Source organism: Aspergillus ruber, assembly GCF_000600275.1.
Source record: "Aspergillus ruber CBS 135680 unplaced genomic scaffold scaffold00001, whole genome shotgun sequence".
Taxonomy (NCBI): domain Eukaryota; kingdom Fungi; phylum Ascomycota; class Eurotiomycetes; order Eurotiales; family Aspergillaceae; genus Aspergillus; species Aspergillus ruber.
In genome coordinates this window covers 822151-846354 of record NW_024467297.1, presented here as the reverse complement: position 1 = coordinate 846354, position 24204 = coordinate 822151, and the positions used below count along the sequence as shown (strand labels likewise).

Genomic DNA, 24204 nt, shown 5'->3' with positions numbered 1-24204 from the left:
GATCCTTTGTTTTCCTCAATAAAATCTCTTCGAGTCCTTTTCGTGGGAACAGGATGGTGATGCTCCTTGTGCTGTGAGCCCAAGTTCATATCAGCAACAAAACGGAAGGCATACCAGATCTCGCAGTGAGGAGGACCACCTTTCATCAGAAGTAAAAGAGAATATTTGGCCACTTCCCCATGCTCGAAGAACAGCATAGACGTTTGCATCACAGTATTTGTAAGCTTTCATGAATATTTATCTCCTCCACTCCATCCTGACTGACAGTGACTGATATTGATCATTCTTTTAACAAGACGCGAGGTTCCTCAAGTCACTCGTTTCGGTCAATAGGGCCCTGTTTGGCAGATACACAAGTTGTTGCCTTAGGCCAAATGCGACTGACCTCCCAAACGGGTAACTGGCAGCCCTAGCATCACCATGACATCATATTCCATGTTTCCTCTATACTCGTCGATCTTCTCAATTCAATTCTAACTGACTTCACCCCTTTATCCCACACCCAACTCGTCTATAATGTCTACTGGTAACCATCTTCACAACGGGTATCGACACATGGCTCAACGGCAGCTGCCCGAGGATCCGAATAAATGACCGGCATCATCTCTGCGTTCCAACGGTGTTTCCGGAAAACAGGCAGGTTGAATACTACAATTCAGACATCAATTGCACCCAAGCTACGAGGAGCACTTCAGAGCATAGCTCGTCCGAGATTTATCACGATCCATTATGCCTATATCTTGCTGTGGACGATAGTGACTTCAATCATAATCTATCCTGCCAAAAATGTGTCCTATACCGATGCACTGTTCTTCGGGTGTGCGGCGGCTACCCAGAGTGGGCTGAATACAGTGGATCTAAACGACATGCAAACCTACCAGCAGGTGGTGATATACTGTGTGCCAATGGTGACCAGTCCGATTTTTATCCATACGGCAGTCGTCTTCGTTCGGATATATTGGTTCGAGAAACGATTTCAGCATCTCGTTCAGAGCATCAAGGTGATACGCCGGACTGGGTCTATATCGGGGAGGAGTTCACCTGATGTGGAACAGCAGAACAATAAAAGGAGGTCAAACGGGAGTAGTAGGAACAATGGGAGCAGCGGAAGCAGCGGAAGCAGCGGAAGCAGTCTGGTGAATGACGATATTGCAGCTGGCACCAGCAGGTGCAGTTCAGACAACGATTCTGCCAATCAACAGCCAGGAGTGGTCTTAGAGGCAGGAAGCCGAGATGAAACGCCGTATTTGAGCTGGAACGCGAGACCTGGACGGAACTCGACATTCATCGGCCTGAATGAAGCTCAGCGAGACGAACTTGGAGGCATCGAATACCGCTCACTCAAGACATTGGCCGTTATCTTAATATCTTATTACCTTTTCTTCCACGTCTTCGGGGTAATATGCCTGGTGCCATGGATTATAAGAAGCACGAAGTATGGCCCTGTCATCCATGAAGCTGGTCAAGGGCAACCATGGTGGGGTGTTTTCACAGCTGGGTCTGCGTTCAACGATTTCGGTCTTACCATGACACCAAATTCAATGGAGTCTTTCCAACAAGCAGCCTTTCCGCTTCTTATCATGTCCTTCTTGGTTATTATTGGGAACACCGCTTTTCCCTGTATGCTACGGTTCATTATCTGGATACTTTCAATGGTTGTCAGACGGGACACTCCGCTCTGGAACGAGTTGCTTTTTTTGCTCGACCATCCTCGGCGATGCTTCACCCTTCTTTTCCCACAGAAGGCTACCTGGTGGCTGTTTGCTACAGTTGTCCTTCTCAACGTTCTGAACATGGTGGTACTTGTCGTGCTCAATGTAAGTAATGCATTATATATTGTACCGTGCCCAAATATGCTGACTTTCATTCTACTACAAGTTGGACAATCCTGAAATTGGGACCATGTCATCGGGTACTCGTTTTGTCGATTCTTTGTTCCAAGCATGTTCAACACGAACCGCAGGCTTCTCCATCATCGATCTCTCCAATCTACATCCAGGTACCCTCGTCTGCTACCTGGTACTGATGTATATTTCCGTCTTTCCAATTGCCATCTCCGTGCGTCGTACCAACGTATACGAAGAGCGGAGTGTCGGGGTCTACACCAGCGCAGACGACCATGAACAGAATCGAAACCCCAAGCAACCAAGTTTTGTTGGCATTCATTTGCGGAGACAACTAGGCTCTGACTTGTGGTACATCTTCCTTGGTCTTTTCATTATAGCAATTGTCGAAGGTGGTCGATTGTCCATTTCCAAACTTCCCTCGTTTAACATCTTTGCTGTATTTTTCGAGATTGTCTCTGCATATGGCACTATCGGGCTTTCACTTGGATACACTACAGGAAATACCTCATTCGTCGGGCATTTCCAGACAATCTCAAAACTAGTAATTATCGCGATGCAAATCCGTGGCCGTCATCGTGGACTGCCCTACGCACTCGATCGTTCCGTCCTTCTCCCGTCCGAATCTATTCATAAAAGTGAGCTGGCACAGGCAGAAGAACATATACCACTTAATCAATGTGCTGGCGGGGATCAGGGCAGTCATCATTTTCTGGGAGCGGCTGGTGAGAGACCTCAGCTGCCTCATGGGGCTGTTGGCGAAGGAGCGCGTGGGGAGCATCGGTTGGGTATTGGGACTGCGTTGTCAACTTTGGCTGGTGCGTCCTGAGTATCAATTTTTTTTTTTTTTTTTTGGATACTTGCTTCTGGAGAGTAAAAATGCGGCAGAGGGGTATTATATTTGATGCTATTTACACTATGAGCTCCCGATCCATCAAACCACCCCAATATATATATCGATCTAGTCACCTTCAAATGAAGATTCTCTCTACTAGTCAAACGCTATCACAACCTTAGTAGCATCATGCCTCTCAAACCTAGCATAAGCATCCGGCGCATCTTCAATATCAATAATATCGCTAACGATAAACCCGGGCCTCACCTTCCCCGAAGCAACAAGATGCACAAGCTCCGGAGCAAGGTCAATCGGATCCGAAGGCCCAGCGCCCCAAGTGAGCTCCCCAAAAAAGAAATCCGCAAGAGAAAAATCCACATGAGTATTCACAGTTGAAGCACGCGGTGCCGTCGCCGTACTATTCGATTCACGGTTATAAACACCCACAGTACCCAAGCCGCCTCCGGTAGAAGTTACGGCTAACATGTTCCGGATAATGACATCTGACTGAACGGTTAGGTTCCGGTTGACTTGCTCGTATCCGACTGCATCAACGCTGCGGGTAACGCCATTCGGTTCGAGTGCGAGGATTTGCTGTACGGGGTCTGCATCTCGGAAATTGATTGGGATTGCTCCGATAGATTCGACGAGTTGCAGGCGGTTGGGAACATAGTCGACACCGTAGACGGCTGATGCACCGCGCAGGATGGCTGCATACGCAGCCATCAGACCGACGGGGCCGGCTCCAAAGACTGCAACTGTGTCACCGGCTTGGAAGCCGGAATAATCAAGGGAAGTCCAGCCGGTGGCGAAGATGTCGGAGAGCATGACATAGTCGTTGAGGAGGGAGACCGACTCATTTGTGGTCGAGTTGGTGTATTCGAGAGAAGGGATTGGGATCAAGCCATTGTCTGCGAATGGGACACGCAAATACTCAGCTGGAAGAATAAATACTTGTTAGCTTATGCTGGACAAAATAGTTACAAAACAATGCAAGCACCTACCCTGCGTCCCACCCATATCACCCCCATTCCCATACCCCCCATACATCTGCGTCGTAAGTCCAGTATGCAAATGTCCCTCATCAACAGTAAACGGAACAATAACCGGATCTCCAACATTAAACGAGCTAACCCCATCCCCAACCTCAGACACATATCCAACACCCTCATGGCCAAGACCAAATGGAGCTGGCATCCCCTCGTTCGTCCCCCGGTAGATGTGCAGGTCAGAGCCGCAAATAGCTGCTCGCGATATTTGGACGATGGCGTCGGTTTGGTTGACGATGGTTGGCTTGGGGAGGTCGACGACGCTGACGCTGTAGGGGTTTCCTTGCCAGACGACGGCGCGCATTGTGGCGTTCATGGCGGTTGCGTTGGCGAGGGCCATGTTGGATGCGGTAGATGATTGATGAGGAAGTGAAGGTTCAGATTTCTCAGACTTCGTGGGAAGCAGCAATTTATAATTATGCGATGCCTCCCAGACTTCGTTGTAAAACTACGTACACCGTACCTAATAGTCATCTCATGATGCCAAGCACGGCTTGCGTAGTAGATAAGGCATCTTGTCATCCACTTGCATTGATTAGCGTCTATCTCGGAGTTTGGATGCTTGGCCTGGTAACACTGCGCATAGCAGTGGTGCAAATGTTTCTTCCATTGACCATTTACCCCCGGATTCCGCGTCGATTGCCATCAGAGATACTCCACCATCCCGCATTAGGTTTAGGAGAATAAGCATCTTGCATAAGTGGGACATTTTTACCCATGGAACAAATTGTCATCTCGGGTAGAGTTACTAGCCGGTCTACCTGGAGGATCTTTGCCTGTCATCTGCCAAGAGTCAGACCCTTACTTGTAGCTCGTTTTATGTTGCCAGTGCAGAAAGTACCCAATCGAACTAGTGGGCTGGTAAGCCCCTCGTATAATTAAGCATTATCCAAGAACATTACACTATTCTACACAAACAACCCCAGAGAAACAGGTGCCGACTTCACCTGGTCCTCTTGGATCTCATTCAGTATTGAATTGCCCAAATGATCATCCAGATCCAAATCCATATACCCTTTGCTAGCCCATTTTCTTCCAGAGACAAAGATCGCATGTCCATTGATACTTGTGTCGCTGAGGATCATCAGTAGGCATTGACCTGCGTCTTCCGCCTCGGCAAACTGTACTCCGACACTGGAAACGTGCGCGAAAGCCTCGTCGGACAGAATGTTTGTTTTGACATACCTGCATCTTCGTGAGCTAATGAACTGTTATTGTCGCTTTGTTGACAGCATTGATGCTTACCATGGAGATATGACATTCACCCGACTGCCATAGTAAAAAGCCGTCCTCCTCAACGAGTGCATAATCCCCCGCATAGCCCATTTGCTCGCACAGTACTGAGGAGCCCGCGGACAGTCCAGAAATGCTGCCCCCGAGCCGATCAGAACCAAGCACGTATCCTCTTGTTCAGACGACGGCTTTTGTCCGTTCTGTTTGATGAAGTAATGTGTGGCTAGTTTCGTCGTATAGAGGGTTCCTCTGATGTTCACGTCGATAGTGGCTAGATTGGGCTCGTCTAGTTCTTGGTCATCGCCAGAGTTTAGGAAGATTTCGTCTTGGCGGTGGATCCCTGCATTGGCGACGACGTAGGATATCTTTCCTGTCGGAGAGGAGGAGGCTGCTTCGCGGAAGAGACGGAGTTGGTCGTCCCATTTGGAGACATCGCAGGGAATAAACTTGGTTCTTCGAGCAGTGGTTTATCAGTGATGCTATCAAATAGAGCCAAATGGGATTTTGAACTGTACCCAGGGAGTTCTTCTTCTAGCCTGCTTCCCTTTTCCACGTCAGGATCGCCAATGCAGACATTTGCTCTGGACTGTTAGCCAGCCACCAATTCTCCGATGATGACAGTATCATACCCTGCAGCAACAAGGGCGCGAATATAAGCTTCACCAAGACCGTTGGCCCCTGCTCCGTATTCATTAATACCGTTGTATAGGAAGACTTTAGAATGCGTTCATACCTCCGGTTACAATTGCGGTTTTGCCCTTAAGATTCTTGACGTTGAAGGGCTTGTCGCAATCAACAGGGCCGATGTGTGTATAATTTTGCATTTTAAAGAGTAGTATTTGTGTTAACAAGAAATTAATAAAATCAGCTTCAAAAAAAAAAAAAAAAACAATCAAATGAAAGAACTTACATGACAGGATAGAACAGTTATATACCTCTCTGGCCTGGTCAGTATGGCTCCATATTTAGTATGGCGCTAATGCAAGTTGATTATCCTGATGACCCACCCTAAAATAAGCAGGATACAGCAGTATACCACGACCATGATGCTTTCTAGAACTTTTCGGTCTTCCTTTAGAAGTTTCTTATTACCATGGTTTATGTTCTTCCAGTCTATGGTAATGGATGTGTTGGACGCGATTCCTAATAGACTATGACAAACACTATAAATACATACACCTTATTTGCAGACAACCTTGGAGTCTTGAATGTCAGAAACTTCGGCATTTCCTGAATTCAATCCAAAATGAGCGACAAATTGTTCTTCTTTACTTCATCCATTGGAAGACAGGTTCTTTTGGCTCCGGGCAACCCTCAAAGTGGGCGTTGACTGAAGAATTGGGCGAGGAATTCATCAGAACGATAAGTGTGATACAAAAATTGATTGTCCTTGCTCTATATCGCTCGGGGTATTCTCGTACAAGGATGTGAAATCAGATGAGTTAATGACAATGAAGGTCATGATGCAGTATTTCTGTGTGAAATCCAGCAGAATATGTATTAACTCCAGTTCGGAATTCCATGCGCTGGCTCCAAATTCGAGCCCGCCCAGGAAAGGCGAAAACAAGCCACTTCGAGAATTCCCCTCGATGTCAGTGACGAGTTCCAGACTCGGAAGAAGCTTAATTCCAACGGTTGCACGTCTGCTCCTGTCTTGCACAACTACAAGGTTGATCCGCAGGATGACGGTGGCTACATAATCTACATTCTAATTGACCCGATGCCGGGTGTGTAGCTTGAGTATATTGAAGATTGTACATTGTAGTGTAAAGTCTGTTTATTAGAATTCGTCTCCTGTCGTACAAGAAATCAGAGGCATTTCGAATTGCTCGGGCGTGTGATTTTCCTCATATATATTGTGGTTTCAGTAGGTGTGGTGCTAATGGCAAACAGTTTGTCGAAGCCGGTGTTATCCCCGGCCCATGGAGACTCGAACATATTTTTTGGGATGCAGAAACAAAGAGAGTGTAACTTAATTTACCCTTAAGCTATATAGAGATTCCTGATGTGTCGACATCCAGTTACAGATATAGCTTTGGATCCCCAGACGACGCCGGCGAAGACAGCACCAAGGACCGTGTGCTACCTTTCAAAATGCGGGCTCTTGAACGGTAACGATAGATGTGCAGCCAAAATAGGCAAAATAGGTGTTCGGAGTGAATGAAAAAGGCCATTTACTTATTTTCTGTAAGTTTTACTTGGTCTTATGCCTTTTTGGTCCAGTACTGGCCCCATATCGCGCAGATTAGTGCTGCTTGTCCTTTCCAACCCATTTGTCTGTTTGTGTACTTAGTCGTACCAAGTCCTCGCTTCATTAACGCTCGTTTCGACAAGGGCCAGTGAGGCGGGATACCAGTACCATTTCTTGCTGTCGATGCCATACTGGCTGTTATTCTATGCCGCTACAAGCAAGCTTCATGTCACTTAATTTGAGCATAAATGTTATTTGTATAGTACAGCACGAATCAATCAAAACAAACACCGTCATATGGGATATCACATAAAGAATAAGCATCAGAGTTATTAAAGGGATAGCAGATAAAAGGGAGATCCACGAATGTGACCACGGAAACGGGAAATCGTTAGGAATTTGAACGAAGCGTAGTAGACCGCTGAATGATACCTTTATCGTCTACATCGCGGTATCTGCCGCCACGACGCAACACCTCGACCTTGACGTTTTGGTCTGTCCGCGCCCACAACTTGAACGGAGTATTAGGATCGTCGGACCAGACGGGACCTGTCGGTGGGCGAATATGTCGAAGAGACGCGAACCAGCCTTCATCGGCACTCTCGACCTCGGGCTCTCGTGCTTCAGAGCGAGGTTCCCGGGAAATTGTAAATGGTCCTTCGTCACCCAGCTCGATGCTGGCGGTAGAGTGGGTTTCTTCCATTTCATCATATACCTCTTGCTCTTGTTTATCATGGCCTTGGTCTTCGTGATCGCTTTCAGGTATACTAAGCTCATCCTCGATTCCGCGGGTAACTACGGGACGTGAGAGCTCAAGATTCGATTTTATCTCCGAGGGTTTGCCTGCAGCGGGCTCTTCGACTGTATCACCCTCAGCCATAACCTCGTCGGTAGTGGTCTGCTCAGCAGATAGCGCTTGGGCGTTCTCCGTCAGCAGCTGTCTCCTAACATCGAGTTCGTCCATCGCAGAGTCATAATCTATGGGGTCTTCGGCAACAAATTCATCGATTGCCGGCTCTGGAGCGTTCGGCTCAGCAAAATCGGCGGCTTCGGGGTTATTGGCCCTATCGATAGAGGGTTGGCGAGAAGATTGACGAGAGGGCTGGCGGGAACTTTGCTCGCTCAATTGCGGCTCATCGACTGTTAGACGCTGCGCAAACGTAGGCGCATTGCGTTGCGGTTTCTTAAGGGGGGTTGGTGGGAACGACGCAGTAGTTGATAAATGATCACTTTCGATATCCGTTTGATCTTGTGTCCCTGGCCCGAAAGAAGAATGCACATGGAACGCCGAAAATCTGTTCACAAAACTGGTCGTAAGAATGCCATTTGTTTGGCTACGGGAGGTAGATGGACTGGCTGCTGCTCTTGACTGACAGGTGGCCATCCAGTGAGCTGTTGACACCTCGATTCCATCGGCATCGAGACTTCGCTTCTTGTAGGTTGGCTTGGAGAAATGCGTCGAAAAGTATTCCTCATAATCTACAGATTTGGCATCCATCTCTCGACACAATTGCAGATAGGTGGGGTATTGATCTAGGTGCATGATGATAAAATCATCCCACAGAAACGACCTTTTCAGATAACCTCTATCTCGAAGAGATTGCAGCATCGAGCACAATTCAATGAAATGCAAGAACTCCCCTGAATAGAACGGGTAGTCGGATCGAAACTTTTCATAGGCTCGCATGGCTTCAGCCCGGTTTGCGGTGCTGTTGATGTAGCTTTCTCGACGGCTCATAACGTTGGATGTTGGGCCCTTTTTTTGTCTTCTCCTGATTCTTTCTGCGTCCTGGCCTCCGATGGGTTCGGTCCTCTGCCGCTTCGATGGGGAAGCTTCCTCTGTCTCAAAGACAGACGCAAAGCGCTTGAGATTGGGCACTTTGACGTCTTCCGTTGCGCCACCCATAGACGAGACCCACGCTGAGCTTGGGACAGTGGTGCCAAGGTCTCCATCGTCTGATGGGATCAGAGCCGTCAGGGGTACTTTTTGCTCGTCGGGTTCAGTGGTCTGCGGCTCTCTATCATCCTCTCTGACTCCATTATCAACCACATTGCCGCCGTTGCAGTCCTCGTAATCCTCCGGTTCCGCATCCACATCCTGGCCATTCTCCTCAACATCCTGCTTCCGCACTGGCAGACCTCCAGGGCCCCGCATCAACCCCAGTTCTGCGAGCTCACTGTCCGATGTCTCTTCTCCCGACATCTTCTCCGCTTCCCAAGCATCTTCGGATTGAATCCTGGGGAATGCTAGCATGCCTGACCGCACATTCCGAAGCCTCGTTACTACCGCTTGTATCAACTTTCGAATCCCTTCGTTCAAGTCGTCTTTGAAAAGTTTGCGCAGCTGGGCTGTATACGGATAGCTCCGGTCCTCTGTTTGCAAAACCTCTAGTGCTTCGCTACCAATTAATTTCTGCAACTCCGTCCAATTCTTGGCCGCTTGTCGGTCATTATCCAAGGGCGTACGAGCTTCGGTCCGCAACTCCGGATTTCCCTCCGTTTCGGTCCCGATATCGACAGATTCTCTGCGTTCTGGCCCAGAGGAATTTGGGACAAACCCAGAACGAGAATTAGAAGTCGATTGCGTTGGCCAGTTCTCACCACTCATTTGCGTGCCCATGATGTCGATCTCATTGTCCTTGTTCGTCTGAGACAAAAGATGCAGATCTTGAGATGGACTGCGCATGGATGGAGCATGGCTAGCATGTGTATTGAAAATCCGTGACTGTGATGACGATATTGCTGCTGGGGAAGACTCTTGCTGAACATTGGTGGCATTCTCCTTAGCTGGTCTCTCAGAATTTCGGTGGGTTAGGTTTACAGCAGGCGTATCCACAACTTGGACATGTTCATGTCTGTCTCGTTGGGGGAGCAATTGGCTCGAACTAGTAGGTTCGTGGTCGGTTCGTTCGGTCGGCAATTCTGCTTGCGAGCTGTCGCCTAGTGGCCATGGAACCGCTGCATCCATAGCGGATTCGTCGCTTTCATTATCAGAATCGTCCTCGCGATTTCGAGTCAGAGTCGCAGGTGTTGGCTCCGGAACACTTGCGTTCGCTGGCTCACTTTCAACTTGCTTCGAGTTCCGTGTGAGTGCCTGATGCGCTTCGGACCGTTCAGATGTTGTATATTTGTCCTGTTCATTATTGGCATGGATGTCCGTATCGATATCTTCAGGAAGCTTGTCTTCAGCTCTGACGCCTTCCCCTGGGCGTGGCGAGCTGGACTTTTTGGCTTTCCGCCTGTCTGACACAGGGCTGTCTGCTGGAAGTTGACCGTTTGCTGGAAGTTCGTGACCGGGACGGCGTTCGGGTGGGCTTTGAGACCAAGAATATTGACTTCCCCCGTCAGAATCCGTTTCGAGTACAGAATCAGGATCACCGAAAGGTGAATCACGACTATCGAATGCCTGTAGCCTCGAGCTTTTCAATTCTTGCTCTCCTTCATTTGCGCGAGTAGTCCTTAGCAATACAATTCGATTCCATTGCGCCAGTAGGTCAGGTGGTACATGCCCTCGCGGGTCTGACTTTCCTGCCAAAGGAGGCATCCATTGACGATGATCTTCTAGCAATTTATGCTGATCCCTAGGTACCTTGACATCACGACTTCGAAGTCTCTTCAGACCATTCCAAGGATCTTGCTTGTCAGAATTTGACTGTCTGTCCGAACCTCTTACATCAGGCTCATTCGAAGTATTCTCCGTTGGATGCGAGTCCGTGTTTCCTGTCTCCACGCTTTCCTTGATTGGTTCTTCGAAACGGGTTACTGTTAATTTTCGTTCGGCATTGTTTTTACTCTCTCGGGGATCTTTGTGAGTCTTTGCACTTCGAATATCAACTACCCTACTCGTAGGCAATTCCACTTCGGAAGGAGTTGGTGAGAATGTCCGGTTACTAGCCGGCTTTGGGTCGCTCTTAGTTTCAGTGGAACCTGGATGATTATCACCAAGTTGTTGTTTCCCAGTCGAGACTGATTTCGATTGGGATTTGCGTGGGTCAGTGTCTTGTCTATCGAAATAGTTTTTTGATGGCTGTCCAGCTGGCTTCTCGGCAGATGAAGCATGTTGCAATTCTCTTTGGTGATCCTTGGCAGAAGCACTGCACTGAGTAGGTTGTTCTCTAGTAAGAACGTTGAGTTGGTGTTCCCTTGGAAGGCTCGGTTTCTCTGGCTTATTTGCCTCGTCCTGGCCCTTATTACGATTGTTCACGTTAAGTTCCCTTGCAATTGAACTGTTCTCGACACCATCACAGTCGACAAACTCCGCTCCTTTAGCGTCCGCCCGTGCCTTGGCAGTCTTGTATGCCTCCAATCCACGTCCACGCAGAGCAAGTTCTTTGTTTATCAAGTCCTCACTGGGATGCCACTCCGCAGTCTGCTTCAGCTTACCGCATAGCTCGGTTATTTCCCGCTCTGTCAAGCGCAACCACGGCATATCCTTGCTACCAAGTTTTGCATCCTCTGGAGATCCAAGAACCGTTAACGCATTACTCATCGTCACATTCTCAGTAACGCTAGGTCGATGGTCGACGTTTGGGACACGGTTCGAAGCAGCTAAGCGATCTCTAGACGGTACTTGGGACATAAAAACTTCTTGGGATATTCCAGTCTCGGAGTCATCCTCCTCAGGAAACTGTTGCCTAAAATCATTGTCGTTTTGAGACTCGAAAGACCCCTCGGAACTACCTGCTGAATCTGCCGTGTCTAGCCTGCGCTGTGCCTGTTTAACTCTGCCAAATACCATGTTCATCTGGGTATTGATATGACCGCGCTTCTTCAGTTGTTTTCTCGCCTGAAAAGGTGTGACCTTTCCTCGGTCCCATTCTATGGAAAATCTCTTGATGAAAAGGTGGACTTTCGGTCGGGACATTGAATACTCAAAGACAATCTCATGACGCTCCGACTTAATGCGATACTGTGTGGGATTATAATACTCGAGTGGACGATCTGGTGACTCCAGATTGTATGCATCTAGCGAGTCACTCGAGAGGATGGCTTCAATCTGAGTATTCTCGTCGATCAACTTCAGAGTTTGTACGCGCCGTTCTCTTGGACTGAGGTACTGACAAGAAACAAATATAATCAGTATAACTGGCCTTGCTCAAGGTTAGCGACACCCTTACCTGATAGATCACAGCCGATCTCGGGATGGGATTTGTAAAACGAAGGTTACTTCCATCATCCTCTAATTCTAAATCGGCGTCGCCTGGCCCTTCTAGGTAAAACGATAGACATCGCTGAACCAATGTGGCAATCCAGTCCCCTATAGAGTCGTCCATCATGTAAATGGAATAGATTTTAAGATATCCGTTGCCTCATAATCATTAAACGATTGTGGCTCAAGCAGGCCGTTGAAATGTTGCATTGTAACAGAAGGAAATGTGAGGTCTGGACTCATTATGCACAAGCCATCATGCCTCCAGCGTGAGCAGTGTGAAGGAGCCTGCAGATTTCAATCAAGCAAAATATATCAGATCGACGTTCTCAAGGACTCTGGCCCTCTGTCTTTTTCGAAAGTGACGCGCTTCGAACGCGCCTCACCGCCTTCGTCGTTCTGCCGTGACTCTGCATTAACCATACCACGTCATTGGGCAGCGGCGCATTGTGGCGTGCATATCCCGATTTGGAGAAGCTGCAGCGCTGACGCTCGACTGCATCTCGTTATCTGGGCGGATATTGCTTTCTTTTTTTCCAACTCCACATCTATCCCAATAATCTGAGAACGCCCTTACGATGTCTAGCCAATCACTCTTCGGTTTCTTCGTCCCAGAACTTTGGCTGCTGACCTAGCTAGGATACGGCAACTCCGCAGCAGTTATACCCCGAATGCTCCTCCGGGCGATTAGAATCTAATGATAATCTATGTGATTGATCTTTGTATCTCGCCTACTCGTTAAGCGGCATCAAAATGTCCACGCGACAGTCTCAAAACACCCCGAGTCCATCCGCATCCTCCATATTCCTCCCGCTTGGTCGACGAGGTTCACGCGCGTCTTTATCAACTCAAGCAGAACAAGAGAGCCTGAACGCAGCATTGGACCAAATCCATAATGCGGCTTATCAATCAGACTCCCTTACCGTGTTTAATGAATTTACGAACCCGCCGGCTCCGACGGCCACGACGGATGAGAATAGCATATCGGGCGAGATCCAAGGAGGGTTGAGTGGGCTGTATAGTCGGTTCCGGGGTGGCGTCAGGGATATAGTCAGCGGCGTGGGAAAACAGCCGGATAAAGCATCAGAAAATTCCCGGGTAAAGAGTCCGTTATCAGAACATTCCGATGCTAGGTCTACTGCCGCGGAGTCTCAGTACATGCACCCAAACTCCTCACAGGGATCAAGGCTTCATTCACCAATTCCTGGACAACTCCAAAGCAATCAAGATGCGTCGATTCACCTGGGTCCGGCCAAGGGTTCGAAACTGTCCTCCAAATCTGCCAGCATATCTTCCAAGGCTTCAGTCTCTGCGTCTCCTGCCATCAAGTCGCCCACTGCTCCCTTGTCTAAAACGACCGGTACTTTTGCAACTGCGGATCCAACAGTCTCCGAACTCCATGTAAATGCAGTTAAGGAGCCTCTTCATCATTCCGATACGCTACAGAGCATGGACTCTACAGCTACAAATAAAGGTGATAGTTCACGCCCTGGGTCGTTCAGTCAGAGTTCTTCGCGGTTGACGCACTCGCCTGTTCTGTCAGCAAAACCCCATAGTAGCCTTCAAAATGAGGGGTCGAATGCTCCAGATATCAGTAGGCCTTCCACCTTGAGTGGACAGTTGACTGAGGGGACCACAGATCGCCATGGTTTCTCTGAGTTAGACACCGATTTACCTACTCAGAAGCGTCAGCGCCCACTGGACGGGACGGAGGATCTGTCACGAGAGAGATTAAGAACCGGCTCGGCAGCATCACCTCGACTAGATGAATTAAACTCAGGGCTCGCGACAAGCAATGTTACACAATCTCCAAAAGCCGGCAATGGCTCGCTCCATGAGGAAGAACCAGTCTCTCCAACTCACGTAACTTCACGATCATTTGTGGATGGCGAAACCCAAGCTGGGGAGTCGCCAGGTGCATCAGCGAAACGAAGATCTATAGAACAGACCACAGTACCAAGTCCGGGTCGCCTTATTGATAAGGGGGTACCTGGAACTCCGTCACTCGGGACAATATCGAAGTCATCTACTATAGCACCGCTAGATACGACACTCGATCGCACCCCGAGTCGAAATTCTCGAAACAAGCGCCCCCAGGTTTCTGGTGGTGATGGTGCCACGCCACATATGAGGAGTAATCTATTGAGCAAAGAATTTTGGATGCGTGATGAGAATGCTAAGGATTGTTTTCATTGTGGCGAGCCTTTTTCCACCTTTCGGCGAAAACACCACTGTCGGACCTGCGGTCAGATATTCGACTCCAAGTGTACGCTTACAATACCAGGCACCCAGTTTGGACAGCCAGGCAGTATACGGGTGTGTAAGCCTTGCGAAGCCATGATCAATGCACATGATGATGATTCATCCGAATTTTCGGATAGTGACCAGAGCCCCATGGCAGTCAACCCTCGTGTTTCTGAGCTTAGTTTTGGGAATGCGCGCCGAATGTCTCTTGTCGACGATGACGATACATCATCAATAGTTTCTCAGTCTGTGGATAGTGTTATGAAGACGCCGACGATGGCAATACCAGCGACAAGACGTGCTGGCGAGGGACATAATCGTCGTTCAGCCATTCTGGAGATCAGTTCAGACAGGCCATTAGCAAGACCCACATCTTCGAAGTCGCTGAAGTCCTCTTTGAGCGGAAGGCCACATTCTATAGGCCACAAGCGCCATCACTCGCGGCAGCAGTACATTCGGAATTTCAAGCCTTACCATGATGAACGTGCCCCATTTCAACGACGCCAAGCGGAAGACACCGATGGTGAATCTCGACTTCCTGCCTTCCATAAAGACAATATAATAGACCCGGATTTGGCGCAGTATCTCTCTGATGATGCGTCCAGTGGTGATGAGCAGCCAAGCTTGCTATCAGCTGTTTCAGAAAGTCCTCTTTCGAAAAGTAGCGGCGACAATGAGAAATCGGGCTTGGGTGGGCTGTTTAATATCATGAAGAAAGGCCGGTCTGCGTTCGGTGACCGAAGCACTGTGGGTCGTGAGGCAGATGAAGGTAGTATTGCCAGCTCGAAGGCCGTTAATGTTCCACGTCCCCGGCGTCGCAACTTGAGTATCGCTAGTAGTATCCGTCAGTCACCTAGGACATCGAAAGAGGTTGTTTTCAGTAACCCACAGGAACCTTCGAACACAGGTTCTACGGTCCCAACAATGACTTCGACTGGATTCAAAATGACAAGGAGTTCTTCTATGAGAGGGGCTGGAGCACCACCTGTTGAGATGAATCAGGCCAGTTTGCAACATGTCCGAAAGCTCCTCCGCCAGCTTTTGAATGATGCGTCAATCTCCCATCCCGAAAGTTGGGAGACGGCGCTGTTGCCCATTCTCTTGAAGGCGGCTGATGAGGTTGATCCGGACGTTCAAAATGGGGATGATATGGATATCCGTCATTACATCAAATTGAAGAAAATTGTGGGTGGTCGACCTGGTGACACATCGTATGTTTCCGGTTTAGTCTTCAGGAAGAATGTTGCTCTTAAGAGCATGCCCAGAAGCATCCCTAACCCCAACATTTTAATCATTACGTTTCCACTTGAGTATGCACGCCACCAGCAGCACTTCATGAGTCTTGAGCCTGTGATCCGTCAGGAACGCGAGTTCCTTGAGAATCTTGTTAGTCGTATCGCTGCGTTGCGGCCGAACCTGCTTTTGGCAGAGAAGAATGTTTCCGGATTGGCTCTGGAGCTACTCGAAAAGCTCAATATCGCAACAGCCTACAACGTCAAGTCTTCCGTCCTTGAAGCAGTGTCCCGTTGCACACAAACGAAGATAATCACCTCTATGGATAAACTCGTGACCACCCCGATGAAAAGTGAGTGCAGCAGCTTTGATGTCAGGACATATGTCTACAACCGTCGTAAGAAGACATACATGTACATCTCTGGTTGCCCGAAAGAGCTTGGCTGTACGATCGTTCTACGAGGTGGCGACAAGTCTGTGCTTGGGAAAGTAAAGAGCATCACCGAATTCATGGTGTATGTGGTCTATAATCTCAGGCTGGAGACTTGTGTGATGAGAGACGAATTCGCCAAGATACCGAATTCATCTGAGGTTGAGCCAAAGGAAGGTGAAGCCGGAACGTGTTCGAATACTCCATTGTTGACGTACAAAGAAGGAGGCACGACAAGCAATGCTCAGCAAGAGCCAAATGAGAAAGGAGAACGACCTGCCCTTGAGAGGAAGTTGACGGTAACAAGTGAAGAAACCGAGGTCCCCGATGATGTCCCTATGCCTACGTACTATGAAGACATGGTGCAAGACCATGAGAGAAAAATTCTGTCCGCCTCTCCCTTTGTCAAATTCGAGCCTCCCCACCTACTCATGCGTGCAAGAGAATTGGAACGCAGACTCGCTTATCTGAGACGTTTGCGGGATCAGGATGTGGATTCTGATCCTTCAACAGATGAGAAAACTAAGGGCCAGAAGTTCATACTCATCACGCCTGAGATGGTCCATGAATCGCCCCAAGATGCGCCCTTCAAAGTGAAAGAGGTCCTGCGTGCGGCCCATGATGCGGAATATGACAGAGCGCTCCATCACTATATGACTCAAAAACGGCAATGGGAGACTTACGTGTCTGGGAGTAATTCCAACCTCTTCGATCCGTACGCGCATCAGAATATCGCAGTACTCTTTAGTCTTGTTTGCACAACTACTTCAATTCCTTGTTCCGGTCCGGACTCCTTTGCCATTGAGTTCTACAATGAGCATGGTGACGATACTGTTTTCGAGCCAGATTGCACGTTAGGACAATATGTGGAAGATCTATGTCACACTGCCAACGGCATCTGTACGGCGAACGGCTGTGAACGGCGCATGTATGAGCACCATCGTCAATACGTGCATGGTGAAGCTCAATTAAGTGTGCTCATTCAGCACTATCCTTCAAAGCTTCGAGGATTGCAGGACTCAATTTTGATGTGGAGCTGTTGCAAAATTTGTGGAAACGAGACCCAGGTTTTCCCAATGTCGGATAGTACCTGGAAGTACTCCTTTGGGAAATACTTGGAGCTTTCTTTCTGGAGCAAGAATTTGCATGCTCGAGCCGGCGTCTGTCCTCATGATTTGCAGCGCGACCATGTGCGTTATTTTGGTTTCAAAGACATGGCGCTGCGGATCCAATACGATAAAATCAACTTGCTGGAGATCATTGTTCCTAGAACTCGGGTTACTTGGAAGGTGGACAACGACCTACGACTCCGTAATGAAGTCTTCCAGAGAATGGAGCAACGACTGAACAAGTTCATGGTCTCTGTCAAGGCCCGGCTGAGAGGGATCAACGTCCAGAGCGTCGTCCCAGAACGCATTGGGCAGTGCGAGAATGAAATCGAGCTACTGAACAGAAAGGCTGCCGAGGATCAAGCCGACTTGCTTCGACGGTTACAAGAGAAGTATACCAATTCTCGGTATTGGGAACTTATTCCGTTCAACGAAGTTCTTCGTTCTGCACAGGAGAAGGTCGTTGAGTGGGACAACGTGTTTACGGAATTTGAGAAGAATTACTTCCCTTCAGAGAAGGATATCAGGAGATTGGCAACCCTTCAGTTGAAAAAGATTTTCAAGGATGCTTCGATTTCTTTCGCTCCGTCAGAAGAACCGACAACCACTCCTGCCGGAATAGACAATGAAATGAATAAGGAGGATGGGCGACCCTTTATAATGCGCCGTATGACGCTTTCGCCGGAGAAAGCGCAAAACGTGCTTGTTTCTGTTGTTGAAGAGCACTCTGGGAAGAAGCATAGAGAAAATGAGATTGAAACCCCTCAGGTAGAAGAGGTCGATTCAACCACGCCATCGCTTGATGAGAAAACGGGGTCATCGCCCCAGGAGCAAGCCGTGGCACAAAAGGAAGTGCGCCATTTGGACCTAGCTGTTCCTTCTGGTCAGGCAGAACAACCTACAGCGACTCAGGACGTTCCCTCAAGCACCATGGACAGCCACGAGCCTGTTCCGACTCCTGACAGTGAGAATCCTCCTACAAGTCCTTCCCAGGAGCAGGCAGAGCCACAAGTTGATAAGCCCCCGCAAGATGCCGTCGAAATTCCTGGAAGGCGCACTCCAACCACTCCAACTCCGTCTGCCATTCCACGACTTGCTGAAGCTGCTTTCCGGCGTAGTGGGAAAACTAGATCGCCCCCGTTATACCGCGCACAATCTCAGCCCGCTCACCTTCAAAAGGAGAAAGGTCGGACCGGGACTCGACTGGCAGGTATAGGTTCAGAAGTTGTAGATGAAACTCTGAACCCTCCTCATGACAAACCGAAGGGATCGGACAAGAAGTTGACTGAGCGTCTTGGGTTCACTGCGCTCAAGCACGGAAGACTTCCGTCTGGTCACTCGTTCATTCCACGTAAGCGTGTGTCCAACTTAGCCAAACACTTTGAGCAGATGACTCGGGAATTTGAGAAGGAGCGACAGCGTGAGATGCAGCGTCGAGCTGCTAGAGGCACGCATTCGCGCGCGTATCCTTTAGCGTCGTCAAAGCCCATAGTTGAGGTGTATAAGAACGTCCGGGAGGCGGTTGAGGAACGAGAGCCTTCTGGTGAAGGGGAGGATTTTATCTCGTCAGCGCCGCGTTTGGAATCGAGTCGGACAAGTGAAGAATTCCCAAAACGCGTCTCAGAAGAAGAGCCTAGGAAACTTCTCCCACAGCTGCCAACAGATAAACCGTCAGAGCCTATAATACCAACAGAGCCAGCAGGGCCAGCAGAGCCAGCAGAGCATGAAGATCATGCTCGAACTGACGAGACAAATGCATCTGACGGCGAGCACAGCGACGAAGATAGAATCTCAGCAGACGGTCTTCACATTATGGACTCAAATGAAGAAATCCCAAAGATGTCCCCAGATGATGAACCTATGGACTCGATCGATCTCAAGAACCACGAGAGAAGCACGCTCTTGAAGTTACTGACAAACTTCTGGTCCGAACGTTCTGCCAGTGGATGGGCGCCTCTCGAATATCCGCTCACCATGTCGGATCATGTATTCGCAGACTGCGACATCATTGTTCGAGAAGATGAGCCAAGTTCCTTGATTGCGTTTGCCCTGGATTCCAGCGATTACACTGAGAAACTAGCCAGTATCCAGCAACGCCACGAGGAAGAGGAGCCAACGATTGGAGACGATGCGGAACAGAAGCGTGTTGAAAAGGCACTTTTGCGAGATACTGGAACCCATCTCAAATACCAGTTCCAGGAAGGGCAGGCCAAGATGCTCTGCAAGGTGTTCTACGCTGAACAGTTCGACGCCCTACGGAAGAAGTGCGGCGTTGCAGATCGGATCGTGGAGTCGCTATCTCGCTGCGCGAAGTGGGATTCCAAGGGTGGCAAGACGAAATCTATATTCTTGAAGACGCTTGACAATCGATTCATCCTGAAGTCGCTGGCACCTATTGAGACGCAGGCGTTCCTCAAGTTCGCGCCAGGGTATTTCCAGATCATGTCGGAGGCGCTTTTCCACGAGTTGCCATCTGCCATTGCCAAGATGTTTGGATTCTACCAGGTTATCATCAAGAACCCAGCGACGGGAACCGAGTTCAACTGGTACCTTTTGTTCATGGAGAACCTATTCTACGACCGCGTCCCACAACGCATCTTCGACCTCAAGGGCTCAATGCGGAACCGCAAAGTCGAAAGTACAGGAGAACGCAATGAGGTCCTCCTCGACGAAAACATGGTAGACTTCATCTACGAAACACCACTCTTCACCCGGGAGCACTCCAAGAAACTCCTCAGCCAGAGCGTCTGGAACGACACCTTGTTCCTGGGCCGCCAGAACGTCATGGACTACTCGCTCATGATCGCCATCGACGAAAGCCGGTCGGAGCTAGTCGTCGGTGTCATCGATTGTATCCGCACGTACACTTGGGATAAGAAACTGGAGTCGTGGATCAAGGATCGCGGGTTTGCTGGTGGAGGCAAGAATCGACCTACCGTGACGAGTCCGAAGGAGTACAAGAGTCGTTTTAGGGAGGCGATGGCGAGATATGTGCTTCAGGCGCCGAGGTGAGTTTACTCTTTTTCTCTTTTAGTTGCTGTATATGTCTCGAGCTAACGAGTGCAGCTGCTGGCATCAATTCCAACATGCGCCGGTATATTGGCATCCGAGGGTTGGACATCAGGTTAACTACGCCGCTGATGCAGATGACGGGAATGATATTGCTGGTTCCTAGGCCAGTGACTGATGATAATGATAATGATAAGACAAACATGCACATGCACATATATGGCGTTCTTTAGGGTGTACATTGGTGGTATGGAGGTTTTCTTTTACTTGACGGCATAGTATACATATTATTGTTCAGTTTTGGAGATTGTTAAATAGAAGCATCTGCAATTCGCCATTGGCTACATGCATCTTTATCTCGGCAGAATACTACGTAGTACCACGCTATGCAACTGCAGAATATGCCTCAACCGTGCATATCATGCAGTGACTGCAACCGGTCCGGTCGATTCATATGATATGAATTCTACATCCGAGGCTCTATCCGGTATACAAGTACATAACAGAGTGATACAACTAACCACCTCGCTCTCCCAGTCGTTTAGTTTCCCACTATGCGAATATGCTACTCTATGCTCTACACGCTCTACCCTTCAACGTTCTTAATCAACAACAAGGCTTTGTGTGAAGAATCTCGGCCCACCGGACGGCACAGCATCGGCAAAATCCGGCCATCGGGAACGTTCGGGAATTCCACTTACCAGCAAGAGGTCCGTGATGTGATTTCAACTTATGACACGAAAAAACTCACATTGTCGGGGTGAATTCTTTGCCCGTGCCCTTGTTGAGGTATTTATTACTTATTTAGGGGGATTTCTCCCTCTTTCCTCTATCTTTTTGGTCTTTTTGCTGCTTGTTGTGGGAGACGGCCATAGAGAGGAGTATGGACTCCGATGGCGAGGTTCGGTTGGAACTCGGGACTTGCTCTTTCCACTTTTCTCCCCGCATTGGACTACTAATAGGATTGGGATCCTGGTTTTCGTGGCTTTATCGTCGTCTATTTACTCTGCTCTCTTGTGTTCTCAAGGCTTGAAAAGGCCATTGGGATGATTCTGTATGTGGGATCATGATACAAGACGACACAGCTGAATCTATCAAGAAATCCATTATTCTCGTTATACATGACTCTAACAGTCAGGAAATCGAAATCTTTATAAGAAAACAAAAAATTGACAGAAAAACATGTCAAGAAAAGAAATCAGATCAGACGCTCCCAAAGGTAAGTGAAAAAACTAAAAGAAACCTATCATGCGCATCCCATAATCAAAAAAAAAAAAAAAACTCCTTGACCTGCTCTGTAATCACGGTTTTGATCGATTAACTTGTCCCGCAGCAGGTCTTGGATCTTGCTTTTTTTATGAGCCAGGCTCTTTTTGTGGAGTCTTCCGGTCTTCATGGGGAAGATGGCCGGTTCTACGATGCCTGGCGTGATGACAATGTCGTCCACCAGAAGCGAAAAATTGACATCCCGAAAGTCTATATTTACTCAACAAGGCCAAGGTTCTCCTCAGCAGGGACCACGCGGACGGTGTTGGTGTGGCCCATACCGCCGCGCCAGCCCTGGACGCAGACGATGTTGTCACCCTTGTTGACGATACCGAGCTTGAGACCGTGGTTAATACCCCACTTGAGGCGGCGGTCGACGTCCTCCTGCCAGATCTTGACGTTGAAGTCGGGCTTCTCCTCGGGGAAGGTGAAGGGCCAGACGCCACGGTACAGGTGAGAGTACTATTCCAGTTAGTTGGGATTCCAACATGAAAATGAGGTGACACTTACCCGAGAAGCCATGGGGTTGCGGGTGACCATGATGATGGGGCAAACGGGGCGGTACTTGGAGATGAGACGGGCGGTTTTACCACTGATTCAGTTAGCAGAATTCATCGGTCACAAGAATGAAGGCTTACCTGGTGGTCAAGACAAGGATGGCACCGGCATTGAGTTCCAAACTGGCACTGACGGCAGCCATGGCAATGGACTCGACAGTGTCGGTGGGACGAGGAGCAAGGTTGCGCAACTCGTCAAAGACGTTGAAGTGGGGGATGGCAACCTCGGCCAGCAAGCAGGTCTCGTGCATCATACGGACAGCCTCGCAAGGGTAGGTACCCTTGGCGGTCTCACCCGACAACATAACACAGTCGGCACCATCAAGAACGGCGTTGGCGACATCGGACACCTCAGCACGAGTGGGACGGGGGTTGTATGTCATGGACTCGAGCATCTGGGTGGCGCAAATGGCGGGCTTACCCTTGATGTTACACTTGGCGATCATCATCTTCTGGGCGATGAAAACCTTGGGGGCGGGGATCTCGATACCCAGGTCACCACGGGCAACCATGACACCGTCGGTTTCCTCAAGGATCTCATCGAAGTTGTTGACACCCTGCTGGTTCTCGATCTTGGCGATGATCTGGATCTCCTTGCCCTCCTCGCCAAAGACAGCGCGGATGTCGCGGATGTCACTGCCGCGACGGATGAACGAGGCGAAGACCATGTCGACCTTGTTCTTGACACCGAACTTCAGGTCGCTGATGTCCTTCTCGGACAAAGCGGGAAGGTCAACGTCGGTGCCAGGCAGGTTGACACCCTTACGGGACGAGATGTTACCGTTGTTGAGACACTTGACGCGCAGGTTCTTGTCATCTACGACCTCGAGGACTTCGAAGGAAAGGATACCATCGTCGACATAGATGAGCTTGCCGGGCGAGATCACCTTAGTGATGTTCTTATAGTCAAGGTACCTTGAAGCCTGTTAGCGACAACGAAAAGCCGACAACGGCAAGGCGGAAGACTCACATGTTCTTGTCGTCACTGGCGGCGGCATACTTCTCATCAGTGGTGATGTTGAGCTCGTGGCCCTCGCTGATGGGGATATCCTGGTCGTTAACAGTGTTTCCGGTACGGATCTCAGGACCTTTCTGTTGGGGGGGTCAGTGGTGTCTTGGAAACGAGGACTTCGCAACCTACGGTGTCGAGAGCAATGGCAAGGGGACGGCCCTTCTGAGCCTGCTCGGCCTCACGGGCGTGGTCGATAACGGACTGGTGGTACTCATACGAGCCGTGAGAGAAGTTCATGCGGACAACGTTGAGACCAGCTGCTGACTGTCAGCCTCCCATTATGATTTCCTTCCTGATCGAGTATTCCATACCTCTGCGGAGCGCGTTGATCTTCTCGGTCGAGTTGGTTTTGGGACCTGAAAAAATCGGCATTAGCAATTGCCCCATTAAGAAGAATCAATCCCGAGCAAACAACAAAACATACCAATGGTTCCGATGATGGAGGTACGGCGGAAGTTCTTGGCCGGGACCATCTCAGTGTTGAGCTTGGAGTGCCACTCCAGCTTCATACGGTTGCTGAGGTGGTCGAGAGAGTTGGTGGCGGCCATTTTGGAAGATGAGTTGGGATAATACGGAAGAAGGGGAGAGAAACGATGGTGACAGAATACTGTCAGAAAGGATATAAGAAATGGAATGGAGAGGAGAGAAAAAAAGCGATTGGGATGAGAAAAGAAAAAAAGGAAGAGAGTTGTCCGGTGAGTTTGAACGAGGGGCGGTGGGCGTGTGCGCGGGAGGGAAAATGTTGTTGGCCGTTGGGGCTTCCGCTTTGCTATCTCCGGAGCCCCGCATACTGCCCATAGTAGAACTGTAGTCTGTAGTGCTACACACTACAGTACATAGTAGTAGTACTCTAACACCTAGGCATTCTTAACTATCTAGACCGGTCAATGAATTCGTTAAGCCCTTGGTGATCGCTTCTTGGCACTCAGTTTCAAAGTTGTTGAGTCCGAATCCGGATGCTAATCCTAAATACGCTTTTCTGATTGGTCAGATAACAATAGATCTGCTGATTCATCTTTTCAGGTGACAGAATCCTCGCTGCC

The 24204-nt window shown here is 49.1% G+C and overlaps 6 protein-coding genes across 6 annotated transcripts; 2 read left to right on the top strand and 4 right to left on the bottom strand.

Moving 5' to 3' along the window:
- Positions 1-590: 590 nt before the first annotated feature.
- Positions 591-2673, top strand: EURHEDRAFT_445809 (potassium ion transporter; the record flags this gene model as incomplete). The annotated part of the gene is made up of 2 exons (XM_040783553.1): positions 591-1817; positions 1879-2673. 2 exons carry the CDS (start codon positions 591-593, stop codon positions 2671-2673), a joined length of 2022 nt encoding a protein of 673 aa, XP_040643371.1.
- A 68-nt stretch (positions 2674-2741) lies between these two features.
- On the bottom strand, positions 2742-4062 carry EURHEDRAFT_469249 (glutathione-independent formaldehyde dehydrogenase). The gene is made up of 2 exons (XM_040785277.1): positions 3684-4062; positions 2742-3617 (listed from the first exon to the last, which is right to left on the bottom strand). Exons 1-2 carry the CDS (start codon positions 4042-4044, stop codon positions 2836-2838), a joined length of 1143 nt encoding a protein of 380 aa, XP_040643370.1. The 5' UTR covers positions 4045-4062; the 3' UTR covers positions 2742-2835.
- A 504-nt stretch (positions 4063-4566) lies between these two features.
- On the bottom strand, positions 4567-5828 carry EURHEDRAFT_407676 (putative short chain dehydrogenase/reductase). Its single transcript, XM_040780628.1, has 5 exons — positions 5695-5828; positions 5591-5639; positions 5477-5542; positions 4974-5414; positions 4567-4913 (listed from the first exon to the last, which is right to left on the bottom strand). Exons 1-5 carry the CDS (start codon positions 5783-5785, stop codon positions 4637-4639), a joined length of 924 nt encoding a protein of 307 aa, XP_040643369.1. The 5' UTR covers positions 5786-5828; the 3' UTR covers positions 4567-4636.
- Positions 5829-7374: 1546 nt separating this feature from the next.
- On the bottom strand, positions 7375-12620 carry EURHEDRAFT_382743 (uncharacterized protein). The gene is made up of 2 exons (XM_040779547.1): positions 12270-12620; positions 7375-12208 (listed from the first exon to the last, which is right to left on the bottom strand). The coding sequence occupies exons 1-2, from the start codon at positions 12426-12428 to the stop codon at positions 7544-7546; spliced, it is 4824 nt and encodes a 1607-aa protein (XP_040643368.1). The 5' UTR covers positions 12429-12620; the 3' UTR covers positions 7375-7543.
- Positions 12621-12780: 160 nt separating this feature from the next.
- Positions 12781-20689, top strand: EURHEDRAFT_407674 (1-phosphatidylinositol-3-phosphate 5-kinase FAB1). The gene has a single exon (XM_040780627.1). The coding sequence runs from the start codon at positions 13055-13057 to the stop codon at positions 20327-20329; it is 7275 nt and encodes a 2424-aa protein (XP_040643367.1). The 5' UTR covers positions 12781-13054; the 3' UTR covers positions 20330-20689.
- Positions 20690-21808: 1119 nt separating this feature from the next.
- On the bottom strand, positions 21809-23709 carry EURHEDRAFT_398843 (pyruvate kinase CDC19; the record flags this gene model as incomplete). Its single annotated transcript, XM_040779877.1, has 7 exons — positions 21809-22054; positions 22103-22184; positions 22231-23064; positions 23120-23241; positions 23291-23418; positions 23473-23517; positions 23586-23709. 7 exons carry the CDS (start codon positions 23707-23709, stop codon positions 21809-21811), a joined length of 1581 nt encoding a protein of 526 aa, XP_040643366.1.
- Between the last annotated feature and the right edge of the window lie 495 nt (positions 23710-24204).